This window comes from Dipodomys ordii, unplaced genomic scaffold (genome assembly GCF_000151885.1).
Source record: "Dipodomys ordii isolate 6190 unplaced genomic scaffold, Dord_2.0 Scaffold35, whole genome shotgun sequence".
Classification (NCBI taxonomy): Eukaryota; Metazoa; Chordata; class Mammalia; order Rodentia; family Heteromyidae; genus Dipodomys; species Dipodomys ordii.
In genome coordinates this window covers 9,468,145-9,493,280 of record NW_012267251.1, presented here as the reverse complement: position 1 = coordinate 9,493,280, position 25,136 = coordinate 9,468,145, and the positions used below count along the sequence as shown (strand labels likewise).

The 25,136-nt window shown below is 47.8% G+C and overlaps 1 protein-coding gene across 1 annotated transcript in view; it reads right to left on the bottom strand.

Moving 5' to 3' along the window:
* Window positions 1-553: 553 nt before the first annotated feature.
* Atp2b4 (ATPase, Ca++ transporting, plasma membrane 4) overlaps window positions 554-25,136 on the bottom strand; it is a 46,928-nt gene continuing 22,345 nt past the window's right edge. Inside the window, exons 9-20 of the mRNA XM_013017443.1 lie at window positions 24,379-24,621; window positions 23,373-23,614; window positions 21,936-22,167; window positions 21,139-21,318; window positions 20,366-20,453; window positions 19,024-19,130; window positions 15,289-15,480; window positions 14,179-14,392; window positions 13,125-13,336; window positions 12,674-12,781; window positions 10,672-10,848; window positions 554-1,998 (exon numbers count right to left, since the gene is read on the bottom strand). Coding sequence (XP_012872897.1) covers window positions 1,705-1,998; window positions 10,672-10,848; window positions 12,674-12,781; window positions 13,125-13,336; window positions 14,179-14,392; window positions 15,289-15,480; window positions 19,024-19,130; window positions 20,366-20,453; window positions 21,139-21,318; window positions 21,936-22,167; window positions 23,373-23,614; window positions 24,379-24,621 — 2,289 coding nt within the window. The 3' untranslated portion in view covers window positions 554-1,704. The remainder of the gene's footprint in view (window positions 1,999-10,671; window positions 10,849-12,673; window positions 12,782-13,124; window positions 13,337-14,178; window positions 14,393-15,288; window positions 15,481-19,023; window positions 19,131-20,365; window positions 20,454-21,138; window positions 21,319-21,935; window positions 22,168-23,372; window positions 23,615-24,378; window positions 24,622-25,136) is intronic.

Genomic DNA, 25,136 nt, shown 5'->3' with positions numbered 1-25,136 from the left:
GCTGGAGGAGACAGGCTCCAGGTCACCCTCCCCTCCCAAATAGAAAAGTGGAAGTTGGGAGGCTCCAGTGCCCTCTTCTCACTGCCACTGCTCAGGACAGTGGGGGTTGGCGGGGGGAGGGATGTGCCTCACTGATCCCATGGGAGATGGGACTTGGGGACAGGACAGCTTCATTCGAATAGCATCAGTGGGATTGAAAAAAAAAAATCAAACCCAAACTGGTACTCCTGTGAAGGTGAACGGGGTTCCACCTTGTCCCAGAGTAAGGAACACTTAAAAAGCCTCCTGGCAAAGTCAACTCCTGCGAGGCAGGTGGGCAGGGGATGCGCTGGGCTGTGTTCAGGGCAAGAAGGCACAGGGTTTTCCTGGGCAGCGGCCAGAGTGGGGCATGTGAGCTCAGGGAGGAGAGGGGGTCGGTTTGCCTGAGGTCAGCACAATGTCACCAGAGCCTCTCCCTTTGGGTATGTATTTCCAAAACCAGAGGATCTTTGGGAGGTTGGAAGTGTCCTCATGAAGATGTCAATGGACACAGCGAAGAGGAGAATGAGGAGCTAGTACACAGGCACCTGGGCTCAGGGTTTCTGGGGTCTGCAGGGAGGCCTGCTCAGATCCTGTCAGAATAGCTCTCTTGCTCTACCCAAGGTTTCTTAGTTAATTACTTGTTCCCCAAGAATCAGGTTCTGTGAAGAACTGTGGCAGATGGCTTTGAAAGAGATGGTGGGCTCCGTGGGAGCCCTGCCTGGACGGCCTGCCAGCGTCTGGCCCCAAGTCCCCAAGAGCAGGGAGGGGGCAGCTCTCCTTCCAACTCAGACCGACGGTAATAAAAGCTACTGACCACACACCGCAAGCCCCGCAGTCAAGGCTGATCTCTCCAGCAGCTCATGTAATGGCGGTTTAGAATTAGAAGCCAACCTGGTTGAACAAGAGGGAACTCCCACGGCCCTACTGGGAACTTTGCCTTTGAACAGAGAGACCGGTCGACCTCTAGAACTAGTCCAAGGGACCATAAGAGCCAGGGGGGATGAACGTTGACTCACATCCATCCACGTCCCATTCATTCTCTTAATTTTCACAACTTAAAAAGAACAAGAAAGAAAGCAACAAAGAAAGAACAGAGTGAACGGAGGGAAGGGTCACACCAGACCAACAGAACCTTGGAAAAGAGTGAGAGGCTGAGAGAAAGGGTAGAAATAACTAGAGACCTTCAGGTGTAAGTTTTCAACATGGAAACAAAATACCTTAACTACAATCACTCTACTGGCTGATTTTATACATTCCATCTCTGCCCAGACACATTTCACTTGTGGATATCTGTCACTCTCAATTTAGCTTGTAAATAACAGAGACTTTTCGGATCACTTCCAGATGTCAGGAGCTGGTGATGTAGGTAGAAACACCATGAATATTTAGGTTGGGGAGGTGCCAGGAGGATTGCTGTTACTTCTTTAAAAATGACAATTCACCAAAGGAGGTGGATTCTACCATTACCTGCCTGGGGTTTGACTGGGTCCTGCTACAAACCCCAGCTCAAATTGCAGTTGAAATCCTTGTGGGTGTGTGCGCTTGTTCTTTGTGGTCAGGCGAGGGATTTTTCTCACACTCGGGAGCAGCTGACATGACAAGTCCCATCACCACCATCATCGATGGGATGGATGCAAAGGAACTTAGAGAACAAGCAGGGATGGGAGTCGGAGGATGAAAAGTTCAGACAGATGTCTCCAGGCTTTGGAGAGGGCTGTCCAAAGGGGAGGCCACGATGGCATTGTTGTTTTTGTTAGCATTTGGAGAGGCCTCGCCGTCCAGCAGGAGCACCCTGGTCCCACTCTTCGAACCCTTTTCAGCATCTTCTTCCTGTCGGTTCTCCAGGAATGGTGTTTTTGGCGCCTCCTCATCTATGGAGAATTCAGGGGTGCTCATGAAGTTGTGGATGGACACTTGGCTCTTAGGTTTCTTAATGAGTTCGTGGACGGAATTATGGAATACTTTGACCACTCTGATCTATAGCCGGAGAAGGAAAAGGATGATAAGAAAACAAGGAGGTGAGAACTGGCCAGCAGAACAAGGAAGGAGTGGTGTGAGGAGAGAAATAAAACCCAAACTGTAAAACGTAATTGCTCCACACAACCCCAACCAAACACGTCAGAAGCAGTCATGGGGCACCGGCAACATTACACAGCTCAAATCTCAAGCAAAAGGGCAGGTGAGTAATGACGGCACACAACGAGAATGTCTCAATGGTTACATTCACAAAAAAGTAGAAAACCCAAAGCAAAGTTAGCATTCCTTCCTCCTCCCCCCACAATGCACTCTTAAAAGAAACCAGAAACCAATGGGATTCATTAGCTCTTTTGGATAAGAGGGCAGGATGCATTGGAACTGAGTGCAAATTAATAGCCAAACTTAACAAAGGATTCGCATGGTGGCTTTCTATGCCAAGGCCAAACATTCTGTGAATGTGGAGTAGAAAAATGACACACTAACAGTTTTGTGAACCGCGTAAAACTCTCCAAGAGCCAAGAGCTACCAGTCTTCACATAATACACAATGGGTGGCATGTGACCAGAGATAATTGTGCAGCCAGGCAGACAGACCAATCTTCATTCAGCAGCATGCAGGAAATTAAGTAAACAAAACCAATGTAACAACTGGCCTCTTCAGCCAGAAGTCATGCATATATTTAGATCCCAAACCTCCACAATGTCCTCTCCTCTCAAAGGAAGCAGAATGCCACTCTATGTCCTCCCCCAGAAAAGGTGGACCAAATCAATAAAGGTGTGGAAAAGATGGCTTCCCTTGCTCACGAGGAACACCTGGCTCTCGTGGCTCCTGGGCGTATCTGTGGCTCTGCTGCATTGCCACGGCGCCCCACACCGGCTGCCTGCTCCAGCTATTTCCATACTGTGAACAGGAGCAGGGTCTTATATGCAGGAGGGAAAGTAAGGAACCAAGAGAAAAACCTAGTCTGGGAGCCAGGCTACAAACAAGTGTTCTTTCTGATGGGATAGATGGAGAGGGGGAAGGGGAAGAAATTACAGTTTTATAGGTTCATTGGGTAAAGGGATATGCTTTGCCCTGCACCAAAGTCCTTGATCTGTTAGCCCAAAAGGAAGGGATTAATAAATAATTTGAGAGTCAAGAGAAAAAAAAAAACAAAATCTAATGATGGATTGCTGAGAAGAGCTGTTGTTTATCCGCAGCTCATTTGGGAGTTTGGCTTTTCTGAACTGTACGTCTTTCTGGACGGTGGCTTAGGAGCTACACTGGGAGAAGTGAGAAGAGGAAGGTGAGAAAGGAGAGGAAGAGGGAGGTGGGGTCCTGGACACCGGAGAGGGAGCCCAGGGAAAGGGAAGTGGTTGTAGACTAGTTTAAAAGAGATTGAGGGAGGTGGGAACTGCTAGTCTTGTCTAAAAAAGTCTCCTTCCCTCAGAAAACAAATGGGGAGGAGGACAGAAAGGTACAGGGGGATGGATGTTGGGGCAGGACCTCTCTTTCATTCCTGTGTTGTTTAAACAAAGGAAGTAGTAGAGCACAGTAGAAGTGAGGCTAACTCACAGGGTGAGGTTCCTGTGTTGGCAGGGCACTACCACTGTGGATGGAGACACTACACAGCCTCAGGTGTTCCTTCCCTCTCTCTTCCAGGCTGCACACCTACCCAGGACTGGGGGTTCGTTAGAAGGAAAAGGCCTCCTCATCACTCAACTGTATCAGCTTAACACCTTGACAAACCTGGCTCACCCTCACCATGTGAAACTGAACCACTTTCCCACCTTCTTGTGACGCCTATTGACCCTCAGATGGTGAGTTTACCCATCACACAGCCTGTGCTCCAGATTTAGGTGCGATCATTGGGTGGAATGGACACTCCCTAACCCTTGGAAGGTCCCAAATTCTGGTGACGGGCATCACATCTCATAGAGAGGCAAGGTGACTGAATGAGTCTGAACTCAAGGCCTTCTCCCTTGGTGCTGGTACAGACCCAGTCACTGGTCAAGGGAGGGGTTCAAAGCCCACCCATCCTTGTAGGAGTGATTACAGTCTGTGTTTTTCAGATACTTTTAGATGATACAATTTCTCATGACTCCTAGAGACAGCCAGCACCTGCTCACTTGCTCTTCACTGGCTTCTTTCTATCTTGGGGATTTTTTTTTTTTTTTGGCTTGTCCTGGGGCTTGAACTCAGGGTCTGGGCTCTGTCCCTAAGCCTCTCTGTGCTCAAGGCTAGAGCTCTATCACTTGAGCCACAGTGCTACTTCCAGCTTTTTCTGTTTATGTAGTGCTAAGTAATTGTACCCTGGGCTTCATGCATGTTAGGCAAGCACTCTATCACTAAGCCACATTCCCAGCCCCTCTGGATGATTTTTAAACTTCCTGCTTTTATTTTATTTTATATTTGTTGGTCATGGGGCTTGAACTCTGGGCCTGAGTGCTGTCCCTCAGCTCTTCAGTTCTACCACCTGATCTACAGTGACACTTCCAGTATTCTGGTGGTTAACTGGAGATAAGAGTCTCACGGACTTTCCTGCCTAGACTGGTTTTGAAATGAGATCCTCAGATCTCAGCCTCCTGAGTAGCTAGGATTACAGGTGTGAGCCACCAGCGCCTGATTTACCTTTTTTTTTTTTTTTAAGCAACTGAATACTCAGTTGAAATAATTATATGTGAAATCCAGGATAACAACAGCTTTTGAACATTAGGTTGGAGTGAGGTTCTGGAACCCTGCTTGCTGGCTTTTTCTTTTACCTGTCCGGGTGACCAAACAGACTGTTATGAAATAAAGGTGAACTGAGGGACAGGAAGGTACAGAACATAGGGAAAACTTGGGGGCAGGCAAAGAACAATCATTCAGCTAGACTGCGGGACTCTGGAGTTCAGGGGAGAGCCAGTCACCTGTAAGGGAAGCCTAAGTGAAGAGGAGTCAGTGGGCTAGGGATGGAGACAAGGAAGAGGAAGGGTGGAGGGCATGAGGGGCTGTGCTAGAATGTTTCTCAGCACCCACACGGGCTCAGAGAATACATGTTGATGAGCAATCACATAAAGTATTACCAGCAGCCCTTCTGGCAGCAGGGGGTCTGTTGTGAGCGGTGGGCGGGCACAGGGCCTGGCTACTGAAGCAGTGTGGGGACAGCCTCGTTCGCCATCCATTCAGCCCAATAAGTCCTGCTCTCCCACAACACTGTTTTGCAAAACCTTTGGGCCATGAGCCTGGGGCCTGACAAAGGGGCAACTTTTCGTGAACACAGGATCTCTGCCTCCTGAAGTACCAGGATAGGAATGAGTGCAAAGACCACTCTGGGGGAGCTGAGCAAGTGGTCTGATGAAGAGTCTACTTTCCCGAGCTGGGACTCAGTTGTGTTTGGGGAAGAAAAGAAGGATTAGGGTTTCCCTCCAGAGGAAAAGCTCAGCAATTACCTAACAAAGACCAGACACACATGTGAATCCATCTGGAGCTCTAGAATGGGAACAAAGGCTTTGAAAACTCCTGACTACAATCTCTAGGATCTCCAGGTAAGTGCAGGCTTTGGCCTGTCTCTCTCCCCATCGTGTAGACTTTGAAGAGGATACCCCCTTCAAGCCTCTTTGAAAGAGCTACTGGCCTCTGTGGCCTGCTTAGTTGCCTTCTACCATCTAATCACTGGGACATGTGACAATAAGCCTCCCCCGCCCCTCCCCGCCCGAGAGGGATGACAGAGCAAAGGTAGAAGCCCAGTAGAAGGGGATGGCAGAACTAGGAGAAAAAAGGAATTACATAAGGAATCTGGAAGGACTACAATGAGGGGGTCATGGCTTTGACTGACTTTGAACCTGAAGATATAATGTCTTCAAGAATGCCAAGACCCTACACCACCCACAAGAATGTTTGTCACTGGCTAGAAAGAAAACCAACCAACAAATCTAACTCTGGTCATTCTTCCCAGCTTGTAATCATGTGAACCACAAGCATTGTATCTGTTCTTTCTTTCCTCTGTCCCAGGCCTGGGTCAGAAGAGGATAGATTAAACATTAAGTATTAACCTTAAGTATCACAATATATTCAATACAGTGGAACTCCTTCCTCATCAGATACCTTAGTGGCTGCCTCAATGTCTCCCATTTGGGAAAGGTAAAATGGCCAGGAAGAGCAAGGTGCTAGCAAGGGTCTAACAACCTATCAGTGAGTGCCAGGACCTAAGTTGAGAGTATTCCCATCGAAAGACTGGCAAGGAAGGGGTTCCTAAAATGTTACATGTGAGATATGATATAAAGTGCTGGTTGGGCTGGGCATCATTGTGTCTCACACCTGTAATCCTAGCTACTCAGGAGGCTGAGATTTGAGGATCATGGTTTTAAGTCAGCTGGGGCAGGGAAGTCTATGAGATTCTTATCTCCAAGTAAAAAACCACCAGAAAGCCAAAGTAGAGTTGTGGCTCAAGTGGCAGAGTGCTAGTCTTGAGTGCAAAAGCTTAGGGATAGCACCCAGGCCAGGCCTGCAAGTGCGTGCACACATACAGGACAGACAGACACACACAGAGTTAAATAAAGGGCTGGTTGGTGAAATAAACTACAGCAGAGGAGGAACAAAATGGGTTGCTCTTAAATTCCTTAATTTTTCTTTCTTTTGAGATGGGGTCTTGTTATATAGTCACCTCGAATTCTTGATCCTCCTGCCTCAGCCTCCCAAGTCCTGGGATTATAGACATACAACTATCCTGCTCAGTTTTAAAACTTTTAGTAAATAAAAAAGAAAAGTTGATTTTGAACTTTTCATAGAGTTCTGATTCCCATATGTGAATTATTTCTTTTTGGGGGGGCTGAGAATAAGACTTGAACTTAGTATCTGACACTTTTGCTTACTGGCTGGCACTCTACCACCTGAGCCATGCCTCCAACCCCTAATTAATTCCTAAACCACAATCTGGTTGAAAGAAAGTCCCTGAGAGTAGGATAACATGGATGCTCATTTCTCTACCTCTGAGCTACAACTTTTATTGACATCAGGGCTGGTTGGAGGGATTGTTATTACGGAGCAAGTTCAACATGGATTCAATTAGGCGAAGTCCCATGGCCAGTGCAGAGTAGGTCCCTACTACCTTTCTTCAGGAGGTCCCAAACTTGCTCCAGGTAGAGTCTCTGGGTTGATATTTGTCCTAATCTTACGTCTAAGCTTAGGAGATACAGTTGAGATTCAGAGGAGCAAGAGGAGGGGAGAAAAAAGGAACAAAACAAGAACAACAAAAAAGCAAAAGCCAAAACCCAAAAAGAAAAGAATGAAAATGAAAAGCAAGCAACAACAACAAAAACTCCAAGGGAAGAAATAAGCAATGCAGAGGAACATTTAGGAAACAGGATGGTTGAATTTACCATGGTGAAGATTTAGTAGCTTTCCAACATGAAAAAAAATAAGGCAATATGTCCTGATTTTAGAAGTTGAATTTGTGTCTTTTCTTCCCTTAAGTCCAAAGATTGAAGAGAAAAAAAATCAAAAGAAAAGGTAACTACAAAGTGGATGCCACGTGCTCTCTTGTGGTCATTCTAGCAAATCATGCAGCACAACAGACTATCACTCACTGCCCATAGGAGATGAGACAGCAGCAGAGGTGGTGGGGGAAGGTTTGACGGGTCCAGCTGCTGCATAGGACGAGCTAGGACCCATGGTCTGTCGCTTTATGACGCCCTTAAAAGTGGCTCCCGTCTGGAATGTGTTAATTACTTCGATCTGCAAAGAACCAGAGGGTGAGACAGCTTTGCTCCACAGTCAGAGAAGAGAGGGGAAGGAAGAGGAAGGCAATGTCTGGAGGGCTGGTAAAGGGGATGGAAAACAACAGAGAGTCCCTCATCCACAACTGGGGAGTGTGGAAGGGAACATGAATTGTGTATCACGCACCCTTTAAGGAACAATTCGCCGTGGACTCCAAGTGCTCAGCCACAATCTAGTATTCTCTCTCCTCATATCCTGGGTGGATATCTGCGGTACACAGGTATCCAAGGATCTTGAGAATTTAAAATCCTATCTTCCAAATAGCTAGACAAAGACCAGCAGCTTATCCATTGCTTTGACTGTACTCTTTTTATTTTGAGGGTCCGGTTGTGGGGCCTGAACTCTGGGCCTGGGCACTGTCCCTCAGCTCTTCAGCTCAAGGCTAGCGCACTACCACTTGAGCCATAGCACCACTTCTGGCTTTTTTTTCTTTTTGCTTATGTGGTCCTGAGGAATCGAACCCAGGGCCTCATGCATTCAAGACAAGTGCTCTACCACTGAGCCACTTTCCCAGCCCGATTGACCTGTACTCTTAAAAATAAAGCATGTGTTGGGTGCTGGTGGCTCATGACTGTAATCCTAGTGACTCAGGAGGCTGAGATATGAGGATTAAGGTTCAGAGTCAGGCCAGGCAGGACAGTTTGTGAGATTCTTATCACCAGTGAACCACCAAAAAGCTGTAGGTTCAAGTGGTAGAGGACTGGCCTTGAGCAAAAAAGCTCAGGGACAGCACCCAGGCCCTGAGTTCAAGCCTCAGTACCAGCACCAAAAGAAAAAGTTAAAAAAGGCATGTAATCTGAGATACTGAAGGGTAAAATTCATATGACTAAATTTCAACTCAATTAACTAGACATTTGTTTCCAGATTTCCTAGAAAAATAACGTGTTTAAAGAAAAGCAGAGGCAGTGGAGTGGCCTGGGTGCCGCGGCCCTGGTAGAAAGGGCTGAGGACATGAGGCACTTAGCTCACCCTCTGCTATGGGGTCTCTCTGAGATACATTTTCTCTAGCTAAAGTGGAGTGCAGGAATCCACAGCCAGGCCCATTAGAGAGAAGGCCAGGGCACTGCAGCACTATGCATGGGAGATCCTGAAATCTGACAGGTCTGCTGACAGAGGAGGAGGCCGGCAGGTAGAGCTGTGGGATGGTGGTGGGGAGTGACTATACCAATATTCTTACCAGACATAGGCAATTCATTCCAATTTATTTCAACAATGGCTATGCTCTGGGCCTCAATGCAATCCCTGACCCCTAAGCAATGAGGAACATATCAAAAGAGATCCAGAGGTCCAGGGTGCTCATGAGTACGCTCAGCCTCCTCAGCTCACAGGGTCAGGTGCCCAGTAGAATGGCACCGATTTGGCCAGTGGCATTCTTTAACAGGTTGCCTTTGATACCTGAGTTCAATGCTGTTCTAGTTCAGCTGCCTCAGGCTTCAGTGGGGAAAGGTCGACTGCGTAAAGCTATGTAGGCAATGAGAGCACAGAGAACAGTGGAGAAGATGGAAGTTGGCAGTGGAGGGGAAGAAGACCCATAAACCTCTGCCCCCATGGAGAGGACACTGGTATAGGAGTGAGGAGGCACTGGAATGGAACATGGGGAACCTGACTAGGAAAAAAAAAAAAAAAGAGGAAGAGGACGCAGATGATCCTGAAGGAAAGAAAAGCAAAGAGGTTATTTGGAAAAGAGCAGACCCAAGGGAAAGCACTGGGGCTTTAGAGACAGAAGCTAAAGCACCAGCTTCTGGGGGCACCTGATGGACTCAGAGGCCTGGCAGGTGGGTGGGGGCAAATCTTGACACCACGAGGCAGCTGGTGCAGGTCTCCTAGGAGGAGGAACTCAGGACGGGAAGGAGCCCCATGCTTCTCCCAATTTCCCACCTATTGTGTTGCCCATGGGAGGTGAGTTCTTACTAGGTGCGTGGTTTGGAATAGTCACTGCACCTGTCATGCTAGAGAATTAAAAAAAAAAAAACCATTTGCAAGACCAGTTTTGGGGAGTGGAACATTTTGGGGGGATCACCAGCCAATTAGAAGAGAAATAAGCCTGGGCTCTTTTAGCAAACCTTTGAGATCTTAGAATGGACAGTTCTTTAAGATGGGGAGCCCGGGACTACAACAGTAAAGGAACATGGGGTGGGATCAGGGGAAGAGAAGTAGCAAGGCCTAGGCCAGCCCATCCACCCAGAAGGGAGCCACAAAGGATGCATGCATGGAAAGGGGGAAAAAGTTACTGCAGGGCTAAGGCCAGGCTACAGGTGAGGACTTAAGAGTTCCTTCTACCCCAGTTCAGAAAGTACAAGATGGTCTGGAAGGGTCTGGAGAAGTGATAGCTTCTTCTATGTCAGGAACCAAGTCTGAATGATGTCAAGGATACTCAGGCATCGAGAGACTGCTGTTGTTTTTATACACTTAACCATCAGATTCCCCATCACGGCTTTAAACTGTAAGAGGGTGCATGTCTGTTACAGGAGCCCTCCCAAGAGCATGTGTTACCATGACAGCAGCACAGCCAGTCACAGAAGTGAATACTGGGGCTATTGGCAGAGGGATGCTGTCTGCTGTCTTACTCCTTTTCTTTTCCCTCTTCGAGACAGGGTCTAGTTCTCTAGTCTAGGCTGGCCTCAAATGCATAATTCTTCTGTCTCAGTCTCCCAAGTGCTGGCATTACAGGTATGTGTCACTACACTCAGCTCTATTTCTTTAGGGCTAGTGGGAAGCTTGCTTAGCCAGCAGAAGGACTCTGCTAACAGTGGCCCAAGGCTGGGTCTACTGTCTCAAGAGGAACCCACGCACACACCCCTGCCCCTGTTGTCTGAATCTTAGGATAGAGGGCTGCCTTGTAGTGGTGAGCCTAAGGAAGGGAAGAGATGCAGGGCACCAAGACCTTCTGCCTTCTGCACCCCTGCAGAAAGTGAAGCCAGGCCAACAACTTAGTACCTGAGTCTGGATACGGCTCAAGCCCCGGAACCAGAGGACCTGGCCACGGCGTAGCTCCATCTCTGCGAGGTCAATCTCTTCGAGGCCCTCTGTTTCCTTGGAGATCTCATCATTGGAAATACCATGGCCGGCCTCCTTCAGGAACTTCAGAGACTTGGTAGGTATGGCAGAGATGACCTAAGTAAATGGGGTGCACCAGAATTGGGGGAGAAGAGCTGTCAGCTGGTGTGAATGTCATAGTCAGAGCCTAGAGAAATGCCCTTGCCTGCCACCCTTCCCGCCAGAGAGCAGCAGGAAAAGCACTGGTGTGTTCAGGAGCCAATCAGCAAGTGCCCCAGCTGCCCAGCTCATATTTATGGATGCATGGAAGAGACTTGCTTATAACACCTGCCTGGATAGATACTTCCTCTTCCTGCTTCAGTTCTTCCTTTCCAGTGCACTTTTTTGTGTGTGTGTGCCAGTTCTGGGGCTTGAATTCAGGGCTTTTGTATTCAAGCCTAATGCTCTACCACTTGAGCCACAGCTCCATTTCCAGCTCTTTGGGAGTTAATCAGAGTCTTTCCTGCCCAGGCTGGCTTTGAACCAGGATCCTCAGATCTCAGCTTCCTGAGTAACTAGGATTATATGTGTGAGCTACCAGTGTCGGGCATGTCGTCTTTTAAGGGAAACAGGACTATGAAGCAGGGCATAGAGCAGGAAGGGCAGAGATCAGGACCAGGACTGGGGGAGGAGGAGGCAAATCCGGGGAGAAGATGGTCCTACTGCACGTGAGTAGGTTAGGAGAAAGGAGCTGGCCTGTTGGTGACATGAATGGATGAAAAGATGGGAAGTTTCCCTGGGCTTGGGTAAGGAGGTGGGTGGCACAGACCATGAGGTAACGGGTGTCTGGCTATTATCAGAACACGTGGCGTGCTATGCTGCACTTGCAATTCAAAATGTATCACTGGGAGCCATCAGCCAGCACTTTATAAGTGCATGCTTTATGACAGAGCTCAGAGGGGACAGAGGGACTTCCCAGGCAGGCCACGGTAGAGCCCACAAAAATTGATTTGGAATGGGAGCCATGTGCACAGCAATGGCTGCTACCTGGCATCCGGGCTCTCAGGAGAGAGCCTCAAACAGAAGGTGAAGCAAGAGCAGGGGTAAAACTGCTGTAAGGACCCCCTGGGTATCAAACTTTAGCTAGCAGACCAGGGAGGACGAAGTGGGCTGGGCACAGAGAATGAGAGTAATGAGGAAGGCTTCAGGAGCTAGCCTCGGGGAAGCCCTGTGGCCCAGGGAGGGACCTTGGAGACTTGTTAAGGTGCAGCCTCTATGCCTCAGGTGGCAGGGCACTAAAGGGTTATTAGCTGAGATATGGGGTTTACAAAGAGAAGCACAGCCTGGTCAGAGCTGAGTGAGGATGGCATTTGAAAAGGAATGAAACTCTTATCACACTTGAGAGTCTAAGAACTATTATTAATAGCCACCAAGTACCTGGTACCAGCAGGTAGTAAGTGGCTCACAACAGCCCAGTTTTCCTAAGTTGGAACACTGAGGCAGAGTGGTTAAGTAACTTGCTCACAGTGATCTAGCTTGTGAGCAGGAGAACCGGGATTAAACTCAGCCATTCTCTCAGTCCATGCTCGGAACTATGTGCCATTCTGCTTCTCCCAAGGTCTTGAAAAATCTAAATTTATCTCAGGTTAGTGTCACATATTCCGCTCCTGTAACCCAGCATGAGGCTGGGGAGATCTGAATTATGTTTGTACTGTGGCCATACTGCTGTTCCATTAGAATAAGATTCCTTGGTTTTTAGAAAAAATGGGTTGAAAAACTGGAGTCTGTCTCAAGAGACACCAGCAGGTAGGAGTAGAAGAGACCTGAGTCTTTTAAGGGACAGCTAGTGATTATCCATTGGAGGGTTCCATGAATTGGAGCTAACTTGGAAACTTGGGAGGGAAGGTGGGGGAAGACAGCTCTGTGGGAGGGGCGAGTGCACTGGAGGGCATGCCATACTCACCTGCCCCCACAGAAGCTCTCCAATCCCGATGAACAGACACCACAACCACTGCATCAGGTTGAGCTTCGTACAGCTGAAGGGCTTACCCCCAAATTCCACGATGAAAACCTACCACAGAGAAAAAAAGCAATTTGCTCTCCAGACGTGGCTTTTGGCCCAGGGGTCCTTGTGGTACAGTTCCTGATTTGCTTACTGAAGCACTGGAAAGAAGCAATCTTGAAGGAGTTAAGGGGAAACAGATCCGGTCTTTGTAGACAGATGGACAGATGGAGTCTTTTGGTTGATCCTGGGCTTGAACTCAGGGACTAGGTGTTGTCCTGGGCTCAAGGAACCCTAGCTTCAGTCCCCCTTATTCGTGTACTCGTTTTCCTGAGTGCTTAGGGAATCCTGGCCCCCAGCTAAGGGCTTGCATCTTTCAGACCTCTTTCCGCAACTGTGGATGGCCTCTCACCTGGGCGATGAACGTGCCTAAGACTACAGAGCAGAAGATGGCGTTTCGGTGGATGCCTGCGAAGACATTCTTTTCCCCGTGGATCTTTCGGGAATTGATTTCATTGAAGAGCTGCATCAGCACGAAGGTGTTGAAGACGATGGTATAGTGCTGGCTGGGGGGCGAGTGGAGAGGTGCCTTTCTCCCACTGTCCACGTCAAACAGCTTCTCGCCTGATAGGGAGGACAAGCATGGAGGGGCCACTGTGGCCTCAATTAAGATTCAGGTTTATTTTATTTTTTCCATTGTGGGGCTTAAACTTAGGGCCTGGGCGCTGACCCTGAGCCTCTTTGTACTCAAGGCTGGCACTCTACCACTTGAGCCACCACCACTTCTGGTTTTTGGGTGGTTAATTAGAGAGAAGACTTTCATGGGGGCTTTTCTGCCTTGGCTAGCTTGCCATCACGATCCTCAGATCTCAGCCTCCCGAGTAGCTAGGATTACAGGTGTGAGCCACCAGCACCTGTCTTCAAGTTCATTTTAGAATGTGTGGAGATAGCCATGTCAATGGCTTATGGATATTATTATTATTTTGTGCCAGACCTGGAGCTTTAACTCGGGGCCTAGGCACTTTTTAGTTCAAGGCTAGCATTCTACTCTTGACCTATAATTCCACTTCAAGTTTTTTGGTGGTTAATTCGAGTTTCATGGACTTTCCTGCCTAGGTTGGCTTTGTACCTGGGCCCTCAGATCCCAGTCTCCTGAGTAGCTAGGTTCATAGGTGTGAGCCACCAGTGCCCAGCTGATCAAATATTTTAAATTGCAGCCCTGGTTTCAATTGATCTAACTTTGTGTCTTGGTTTTCTCCATTCATATTTACTTTCTTGCAAAAGGATATGGTGGACGGTATGTGCACCCATTGTGTAGTGGGAATGCACAGGGAGCATCTGGCGGGGGGTATTGGGGTGGGGTTGGGTGGGGCTGCTCTGCCTGCTCTGGGCTCTACCAACCCCATGTCACCTTCTTTCCTCAGGCTATTCTCTGTCCCATCTCCACTAGCAACCCAACTGCTCACCAGCAAAGACAAGGACAAAGATGACAGTGAGCTGGTAGACGGCATGCCCCAGGATGTTCTTCATCATAGTACGAGAGATTAGAGGTTTATTTCGGCCATAGGGGCGGCGCCTCAGTAGGGACTCTGTAGGGGGCTCTGTGGCCAGGGCCAGTGAAGCAAATGTATCCATAATTAGATTAACCCACAACATCTGCACGGCTTTCAGTGGCGAGTCCTGTGGGAGAGAAGAACCAGTCCTTCAAGCTTCCCTGAGAAGCCACCCTGCCTCCCTCACCAGCCCCTCCTTCCCTTTGGCTGGCTTTGTTCTCATTCCTGGTATCCACAGAGACTCTGAATCCGGCCACCAATAACCTTGAGAAAATTACTCAGTGTCTTCAAGCTTGGGTCTCTCACTGGTAAACTAGCTTTTTGCAAACTAGCTTTTTTTTGTTTTGTGCTGATATTGGGGCTTGAACTCTGGGCTTTGTGCTCTGGCTTAGCTTTTTTGCTCAAGGCTGGGGTTCTACCACTTGAGCCACACCTCCACTGCCAGCTTTTTGCCAATTAGTTTAAGATAGATTTTCTTGGATTTGTTTGCCCAGGCTGGCTTTTTTTTTTTTTTTTTTTTGGTCCGGTCGTGGGGCCTGAACTCTGGGCCTGGGCACTGTCCCTCAGCTCTTCAGCTCAAGGCTAGTGCTCTATCACTTGAGCCGCAGTGCCACTTCCGGCTTTTTTCTTTTTGCTTATGTGGTGCTGAGGAATCGAACCCAGGGCCTCGAGCATGCAAGGCAAGCGCTCTACCACTGAGCCACCTTCCCAGCCCCGCCCAGGCTGGCTTTGAACCATGATCTTTCTTTCATAGTGTCTTACATAGGATTACAGGCGTGAGCCCAACTGCAAGCTTGCTTTTAAAGACCATGGATAACACATCATAGTGGCTGACACCAACATGCTCAATTAATACAAGTACATTATTAATCACTCCACATACGCAGATGTGCACAGTGGACTTGGTTGAGTGAACTTGTATCCCCACGTTACTGGGGAACCCTTGTAGACAACTGAACATCTACCCATAATCCTCAGCCTCTGCTTGCCCCTCTGCTGTCAGCCCGGCTCGTGCCCCTTCACCTGAGTGATACAGGCTCCAGTGAAGGCCACAATGACGGCCACCACGTTGACGGTGAGCTGGAACTGCAGGAACTTGGAGATGCTGTCGTAGACGTTCCGTCCCCACATCACAGCCTTCACAATGCTGGTGAAGTTGTCATCAGTCAGGATGATATCAGAGGCCTCCTTGGCCACATCTGTGCCTGCGATACCCTGTGGGGTGACACGGGGAAGGAAGACAGTAAGGAGCAGACAGAGCAGAGCCCACGCTCCCATTTTCTGACCCACAGGAAACCTCAGAACCAGGTGCGTCCACTAGAGGGCTCATCAGCCACACAGAAGAAAAGGAAGCTGTCAGGTCACTAGGCTGGGCCCTGATGCCATGGCCTGACTCCTGCACACATGCGGGGAGATCTCTGATCAGCCTTTTCCCACTGCCCTCCCCCAGAAAAGGGCAAAGTCCTATCTACCCCATCTCCAAATTCTTAAGTTTCTTTGGCTGCTACCAGTATCTCACTTAAGTCATTTTGTTCTACTAGTAGTGCTCTCCAGAACATTCTATCCTTCTTCAAAATACTGCCACTGGGGAACCATGGAAGGTTTCTGAATAAACACAGCAATGGTTGGAAGCCATGCTTCGGACACAGTAACCTTTCCAGCCTGTCCTCACATGGAAGCCCTGATTCATTTTCTCAACCTGCTCTTATGTAACCTTTCTGCTCAACACCTATTGGCATATTTAAAATCTCCAAATCTCAAGCTGGCTGCTGGTGGCTCATGCCTGTAATCCTAGCTACTCAGGAGGCTGAGATCTGGAGGAACAAAGTCGGAAGCCAGCTGGAGTAGAAAAATCCATGAGACATTTACCTCCAATTAACTAGCAAAAAGCCCAAACAGGAGGTGATGCTCAAGTAGTTGTGTGCCAGCCTTGAGTTAAAAAGCCAAGTGAGTGCACCAGGCTTTGAGTTCAAACCCCAGGACTGGCACAATAAACAAATGAATAAATAAATATCTCCCAAATTGCTCGTTCATTTCTAGAGTCTATGCTTCTGTTCCCACCATGTACCCCACCCCTGAAACATCCTTTTCCCCCATACTTCCAAATCCTGTCTACCCTTAGGGCCCATTCAATTAAACCCTAACTGCTTCAAGAAGCAAACCGAAGCCATATCTTGAGATTCCTATAACCCTCTGAGTTGCTCTTTCCTTACTTTGGTAGCTATTTGTTCTCTTTACCTAGTATAGTATTGTCCTATTCAGACTGGAACAAATGAAGATTCATTACACAGTGTAATTTAGTTTCTCCATAAATCAATTCCCTAGTGTGGGGCTTGGTGGTGTACATTTGTAACCCTAGCCCTCAGGAGATTGAGGTGGGAGGATTAGAAAGTTGATGTTATAATGCAAGATCCTGTCAGAAAGAAAGCAAGAAAAGAGTTCCCTAATACAGTGACACATTGCACTGTGGAAAGAAATACAGGGTCTATATATAACTATCATGATGGAATAATCTAATTAGTTGTTAACTGAATAAAACAATTAAGTGGAAGAGTGGGCAGAATGGAGACACTTGTCTACGGAGATAAGATATAAACATACCACACATTTGATTATAGCACTAAAGACACAGGAGAAGAATAGGCCAAAACTAGGGCAAAGGCAAAAGACAGAGGAGCCAAGCATGCCTTGTTTTGTATACCTGACTGCAGCACAATCTATTTTATACAAATAAGAAAACACAATTAAAAAGCAATCTCTAAAACAGAAAGCAACATGACATAAATGAACTGCTTCTACCAACTGGTAGCACAAACTAAACCAAAGACAAATGTTCAAACTGCTTCTTAGTAATAAATTTCTGTTTGGCAATTGTTAGAAATAATTATACTAGCCACGTGCTGGTGGCTTATGCCCGTAATCCTAGCTACTCAGAAAGCAGAGATCTGAGGACTGAAATTTGAAGTCAGCGAAGGCAGGAAAGTTAGTGGGACTCTTATTTCCAAATAACCATCACAAAGTGGGACGTGGCACTATGGCTCAAGTGGTAGAGTGACAGCCTTGAGCGAAAAAATTCAGGGACAGCGCTTAAGCCCGAGTTCAAGCCCCAGGACCAGCACACATACACAAACTGGGGATATGGAACAAGCCTGAGGCCCTAAGTAAGCTTCATCTCTAATACCTCAAAACAAACAAACAAAGGACAAAATAATGTCTTGGATTGTTCAGTTAATTCAGCTAAGATGGGTGCAGTGGTACATGCCTGGAATCCCAGCCACTTGGAAAGCTGAGATTTGAAGATAATCAGGCAAAACCTTCATGACACTTCTATTGCTGGCTCACACCTGTAATCCTTACCGTAACTCAGGAAGCTGAGATCTGAGAACTGGAACCAGCCTGGGCAGACGAATCCTTCAGACTCATCTCCAAATAACTAGCAAAAAGCTAGAATTGAAGGCATGGTTCAAATGATAGGGCAACAGCCGTGTGCAAACAAGCTTATTAAGAATTTTAAGGCTCTGAGTTCAAGCCCCAGTATGGACCAAAAAACAACAACAAAAACAAAAAAAAGAAACTCATGAGATTTCATCTGAACAGAAAAAGCTGGCTGTGGTAGCATGTGCCACCAGCTACAGCAAGATGCATAAACAGGAGGATGTGGTCCAGGCTGGCTAGGACAAAAAGCAAGGCCTCTATCTCAAAAGTAAGCAAGGCAAAAAAAGCTGTGTGCATGACTCAAGTGGTAAAATACCTGCTTTGTAAGCTCAGGGCCCAGAGTTCAAACCCCAGTACCACAAAAAAAAAAAATCAGCTTGAGGCAAGGAAAGTGGTGAAGTGGTATTGGGTGGGATAAAAAATAAAGGTCAAAGGAAGGCAAGAGTTGAAACTGAGTGACAGACAGGCACATGGGAATTCATCATAAGATTCCTATTTTGCGTATTCTTAAAGTTTCTAGAATTAAAGCTTTGGCTTTTAAGTATAGAATACATCTTAAATTACCTTTTCTGCTACTTAAAAATCACCAACAGATTAGTCTGTACGGGAGGCTTTCAAGCATAAGCTACTTGAATCTGAGGCCTGTACTTTGCCATCTGGGGGCTTCTAAATGTCTCTGAACATCAGAATCAGCTAGGGTGTTTGCTTAAAAAAAACATACTCATTATCTGACTTATGGAATGGTAACCCTGGTGTACAATATCATAATAATAACAGTAAAATTATATTAAAAAATCAAACACTTCTAGCACCATTTTCGAATGGCACTGATGCTCTTGGCCTCACAAAGAAAAAGCAGAGGGTTGGGAAGGTGGCTCAATGGTAGAGCGCTTGCCTTGCATGCATGAGGCCCTGGGTTCGATTCCTCAGCACCACATAAGCAGAAAAAGCCGAAAGTGGGGCTGAGGCTCAAGTGGTAGAGCTAAGGGACCGCTGTCCCAAGCCCAGAGTTCAGGCTCCACAACTGACAAAAAAAAAGAAAAGAAAAGAAAGAAAAAGCAGAGAGGCAAACGTCCCTCAGGCACGGTCGCATGGGGTTCTTGTATCACCATCATGCTCAAGTTTCAGTTGGTAAGGGGCTCTAGGATTTCCCTGCCTGCCATCTTGTTTTCATATTACAGCACACACATATTGTTGGCCAGATAGGGAAGAGATAGAATTAGAGATGTAAGGGCTGCAGGGCAACAGACTGAGGGAGGCCTGTCCTGACTTCTGATGGAGAAGGTGCTGTGCACACATGGAGACTCGCTGTGCTGAGCTTACCATGGCAAAGCCAACGTCTGCTTTCTTTAGAGCGGGCCCATCATTCGTGCCATCGCCAGTGACAGCCACCACCTGCCGCTGATCCCCAACAGTGCTGTCAATGATGCCTGAGAACAACAGATATACGTCACAATGAGCCTACATTGCCCATGGAGGATACTTGGCAAGGGCAAGACTCTCTTTCCCAGGAGAAGGGCTCTTCCTCTTCAGTTCACCTTCTCTACTACCTCCCACCCCTTCTACCTCTTTCCTACCTTTCCCCTAAGCTGGAAGTCTATAGTAATCACCCAGAGCAGCAACTGATTCCTGGGTAGCACTGTGAGTGAAAGAAGTTAGTCCTTGGCTGGATGTGGTGGCTCACACCTGTAATCATAGCCATTCAGGAGGCTGAGATCTGAGGATCACAGTTCGAAGCCAGCCCAGGCAGGAAAGTCTGGAAGACTCTTTTCTCAAATTAACCAGCAAAAAGCTGGAAGTGGGGCTGTGGCTCAAGTGGTAGAGCTCCAGCCTTGAAAAGAAAGTTCAAGGATGGTGCTTTGACCTTGTGTTCAAGCCCCAGTACTAGCACAGTCCAAAAAAAAAGTCTTCATCTAGTGACCTGACAGAACTAGTGTGTGTGTGTAGGTTAGAGTTGGAGTTGGAGAGGGAGAGTGGCAGATGAATTTGAAGGCAGATACTTAGAGGTCAACTGCATTCCTTCTGCCTACCTACTAGGCAATCTGAGTAAGTTACTTGTCATTTTGGCTTCCAACTTCCTTACTGAGAAAATGGGAATGGTCTTACCTGCCAGGCTTAGTTCCTAGTACCTCTCATAAATGTTTTATTCTTAATTAATTTTTTTAATTGTAAAAGGCTTTATCAAGAATAGAAGAGAGAAAAGATTGGGACAGCAGCGAGGGGCAGACCTGACCTCACAGGGAATTAATTATTTTTGCCAGTCCTAGGCACATTCTCTGAGCTTTTGTGCTTAAGGCTAGTGCTCTACCACTTGAGCCACAGTTCCACTTCTAGCTTTTTTTTTTTTTTTTGTAGTGTAGTAGAGATAAAGAGTCTCATGGACTTTCCTGCCTGGGTGGCTTTAAACCATAATCCTCAGAACTCAGCCTCCTAAGTAGCTAGGATTACAAGCATGAGCCACTGGCGCCCAACTGATAAATGTTTTAAAACCCAACTTTATTCTCTGAATACTCCCCCAGGGCTCAGATGTTTGCTAAGCTGCATCTTCTCCCATTAGCCTGAGAGTTCTCACAGGACTCCTGATTTGGAACAGGAGGGTTGCTTTGGTTCTTACCTGTCCCCACCCCTCAGCTATGGCAGACACTCACTCAGGAGCCAACCTCACCTTTCACCAAGGTGTGCTTATCTGTGGGAGAAGACCGTGCCAGCACCCGAAGCTTAGGCCAGATCTTGTCCAGCTTTTCTTGCTCCACCTGCCAATACCAGACCATGCCAGGGTCAGTCAAACTCAGATCAGCTCTTGTCCACCCAAGCCCAGCTTCTGGGAGTCCTGGAGACCCTAACCCAGTGGGAAATAGTATCCTGTCCTGGCCTCTTGGGGGATGAAACCCACAAGGCATTCTCCAAGAGTGGAGCCACTGATTAGAGCCACTCAGTGCCTGTGTATTTTCTTTTTCTCCTCCCAACTTCCTAGCAGGGTACCAAGCCTTTGTTCTAGAATCCTTGCCCAGGAGGTGAGCTGGGGCCAGAAGTTGGCTCCAGAGGCTCAGGTAACATTTCTAAGGCCTCATATGTATGTGATTTCTCTGGAGACCAGGAATCTCTGGTCTACTTGACACTTACGCCACATCCAAGTACAAACTGTAGCCACCTATTGGCTACCGGGCAGTGACGTGGAAGGTGTTAGGTAGTAGGGGAAATCTAAAAAACCATCCCATGATTGAAAGGTAGGAAGGCATGCAAAAGATCAAGTGATTTTTGTCTCACAAGATAACTTGTGAATGAAGACAAACACCCCCCACCCCCTTCACCATCTGGGCAGCTTTTGTAGCAAGAGATGTTTCACTATGAACAGATTTCTGTTTAGAAGCCACCCACCTGCCCAGATGCCCCGCCCTCAGCAGCCCGAAGGCCTGGCTCCTCCCACCCAGGACCCACCTCTCCCTTCTCATTGCGGATGAGTCTGTTGAATTCTTTCCCTTCTAAGCACAAGAATTCGTCTCCAGGTGTCAGAATGCCACATTTGGTGGCAATGGCCCGAGCAGTGTTGACATTGTCACCTGTCACCATTCTGACAGTAATGCCAGCTCGTTTGCATTTGGCAATAGCTTCGGGTACCTAGGAGAAAGAAGAGAGGTGGGTATGGGGCTAGTGATACCTCACCTAAGTAGTCACACCTAACCTGCCACTGTCCAGCTACTGGCTGTACCTTATTTCTGTCCAACCCTGTATTAGTCACATCTGAATTGTTCTCATTGTCCTGCGAGTTGAAGCGAAATACCGCTTCAGAAGCCAGGTTTGAACTGAGGTGTCCCCGTAGTCCTGCAAGCTATTGGCAGGGCAGGGCAGCATCTGGGGACGAGGCCTTGGTTTTCCTTCTGTGCATAATCTCAGACCAACTCTCTGTCTACCAGCCCAGGTGCCAGCACCTCATCAGCTCTTTGCAATCTCCCAAGTTCAGGACGCCCTTGCTGGACTTGGCCTTGACCAAGGCCAGCCCATCTGTCTGCATGGCTTCGGGCATGAACTGAGAAACGGGAGGCATAGAAACACCTGTATCTGCGCTGCAGCAGTAGTGGTCAGGCAACTTTCCGGGGGTCACAACTGGACTCAGAACTAGCTCTCCCTTCCTGGGACTCCATAAATGGCCTCTCATTAGGCTTGTGCTTAGGCTAGCAGCTTTTGGGAGATGGTGGTTCATATTTTCTTGCTCCTTCTCCAAGACAAAGCCTCACCTCTGGACGCACAGGATCCTCAATGCCCACTACGGTGATGCAGGTCAGCTCCGTGAGGATTTCATTCTCATTTTCCCACAAGGGCTCTGCATCATCGAAGTCCCGGTAAGCTATGCAGATGGTTCGGAGTCCCTCGCTGGCCATGGGCTCGATGACAGTGTGGACCATGTTATCTCGGTCCTTGGTCCTGAATGGCACCACTTCCCCATCCTTGTTAAGGATTTGATTACACCTGGAAAAGCCCATAGTCAGACATCAGTGTTTCCTTCCCTTCCCACTCCACCGGCTTGCACAATCACAGACACTATCCCTAAGAACAGTCCTCTGTCAAAGTTCTCCTTTATTCATCACCCCGCTGAGTCCTTCTAAGGAGGCAGGGGAAAGGGTGTCCCAAGGATCTGTGGGGTATAGGTGGGCAGGGCACAAGGTAAGACACTTGTAGATCATCTGCTCTTCTGAACTCTTAAAAATAGAGAGATTTTTCAGCCAGGTACCAGTAGCTCATGCCTATAATTCTTGCAACTCAGGAGGCTGAGATCTGAGGATCATGGTTTGAAGTTTAGACAGAGCAGGAAAGTATGTGAGACTCTTAGCTCCAATTAACTACCAAAAGGCTAGAAGTGGAGCTGTGGCTCAAGTGGTAGAGGACTGGTTTTGAGCAGAAGAACCTGGGGACTAAGCCCCTATAGGCCCTGAGTTCAAGCTCCAGGACTGGCATGTGCGTGCACATGAGTGCTCATGTGAGCGTGCATGCACACATGCTTGCCACACTCCCCCCCCCCAAAAAAAAACAAACAAAAAACACATAGGGTTGCTAAATAGGAATGTGTTGATGAAAAGAAGGTGGCTGAAGTCAAGCTGGGATGTTGAAGTTGGGGTGCTGGTTAAACTAGCTCTACCTGACCTATACTCAAGTTGGTTCAACTAGCCACTTTATGTGTGTGTGTGTGGGGGGGGTATTGGAGGCTTGAACTCAGGGCCTCAAACTTTTTTTTCCTTTTTCACAGATGGCACTCTACCATGTGAGCCAACACCTACACTTCTAGTTTTTGCTGGTTGGCTAGAAATAAGAAGCTCGAGGATTTGTCTACTGGGGCTGACTTTGAACCAAGATCCTCAGATCTAAGCTTCCTAAGTAGCTAGAAATTCTATTCTCTGGATCTCCTTGAACAAATTGCACAACTGCCTTGGCACCTCTGTTTTCTCATGGTAACAGAGAGGCGATTGCTATGCACCTGAGTTGGGAGGATTAAATAAAAGGAGCCACCTGAAGTACTTCAATACCAATGTTTGGTTAGTGCTTAGATGTCAGTGAGGTGTCACAGGCTGGCTGGAGGGCTTGCTCATCATTTAGAGTGGCTCAGCGTGGGGCCTGTCACCACGACCTTCCCAAGGGGACCATGATGAAGGCAAGGAGAAAGGGGGATGGGTACTCACTTGCGCAGCATGATCTCAGAGGCGCCCTTGCTGAACATGCGGAAGCCCCCATCGGGCTTCTTGATGACGGTGCTCATGGACTTGCGCACGGAGTTGAAGGTGTAAACCTTGTACAGCGACTCCTCGGGCACCTCATTGCGTATGGCCTGGTAATCCTGCTTCAGATCCTTGACAAAGCCCAGCAGGGCACACTCCGTCTTGTTCCCCACCTGCCGTGGGAGGCCTCCCTCCTTCTCAGGAGGCTGAGAGGAAAAATATACACGTGATGAATGAATGACACGCGGGGAGACAGAGGGAGAACTCAAGAAGGTGAATGTCCTGGGCAGCCCCCAGCCCCCAGGGAGGCAGTGTGTGTTTTTGTCTTTTCAAAGGGTGGGCAAATCTTGACCCCAAAGCCATCCAGGTTAGAAACTTTAAATTCACTCTCGTAGCAGTGCAGGTGTCCCACCCTGTAGGGATTAGTTTCTAAGTATTTTACTCCAGATAAAGCAAGTCTGCTAAGAACATGGGATCCCTCAGAGATATCGCCATTACAGTGTAAATGGAGGACCCTCAATTTCTTTTCTTTTTTTTTTATTCTGTGCCAGTTATAGGGCTTGAACTCAGGGTCTGGGTGCTATCCCTGAGCCTTTTTGTGCTCAAGGCTAGCACTTTACCACTTTGAGCCACAGCTCCACTTCTGGCTTTTTCTGAGTAGTTTATTGGAAGTAAGAGTCTCATGGACTTTTCTGCCCGGGCTGGCTTCAGAACTCAGCTTCCTGAGCAGCTAGGATTACAGGTGTGAGCCACTGGTGCCTGGCTGGGGCCCTTGATTTCTACAGGCATCATCCCCATCCTTCCATCTACTCCCATAGACCGATCCCAAGTTTTTCCTCATACATGTTCAGTCAGGGGTGAGAAATGGGACATGGGATGGTGATGCAGGAAGAATAAACAAGAAGAGATATGTCTCTGAGAAAACGAATGTTCTCCTCCTGGTGCCCAGGTGAAGGCAGGTGGGACTTACCAGAATCTTGGAGGTATAAGCACTGTTGATAGAAATGCTATTGACAATAAGGTCCAGGACCCCGGGCACGATGACATCAGGGCTTGGGACCTGATGGTGGTGTGTCTCCCCAATATAAGCTTGTACCACTGTCATGCGATTCATAGTCAGTGTGCCCGTCTTGTCAGAGCAAATGGCTGTGGCATTACCCATGGTCTCACAAGCATCCAGGTGTCTCACCAGGTTATTGTCCTTCATCATTTTCTAGAAAGGAAAAGGGAAAGGACTTGAGAGAAGACCGACTAGGATCTCCCAAACATAGGTCAAAGGCCATGTCCTGGACCGTATTCCTCCACATGGTCAGATACTCTTTCTATAAGATTTTTTTCTTTCTTTCTTTTTTTTTTTTTGGTTGGTTGTGGGGCTTGAACTCGGTCTGGGCACTGTCCCTGAACTCTTCAGCTCAAAGTGAGCACTCAACCACTTGAGCCACAGTGCCACTTCGGGTTTTCTGGTGGTTAACTGGCCATAAGAGTTTCACTGACTTTCCTGCTGGCTTTGAACTGAGATCCTCAGATCTCAGCCTCCGAGGAGCTAGGATTACAGGGATAAGCCACCGGTGCCAGGCTTTTTTTTTTTTTTTTAAGAATTTACTGGTTTATTTAATCACTGAAGAAATGAAAAGCCATAGTGCTTCCCCATTGCCAGGACTTGTGTTCTTGTGAGATGCTGCCCCAAATCTGAAGCAGACAGAATAGATTATCCTTCCACCAAAGAAT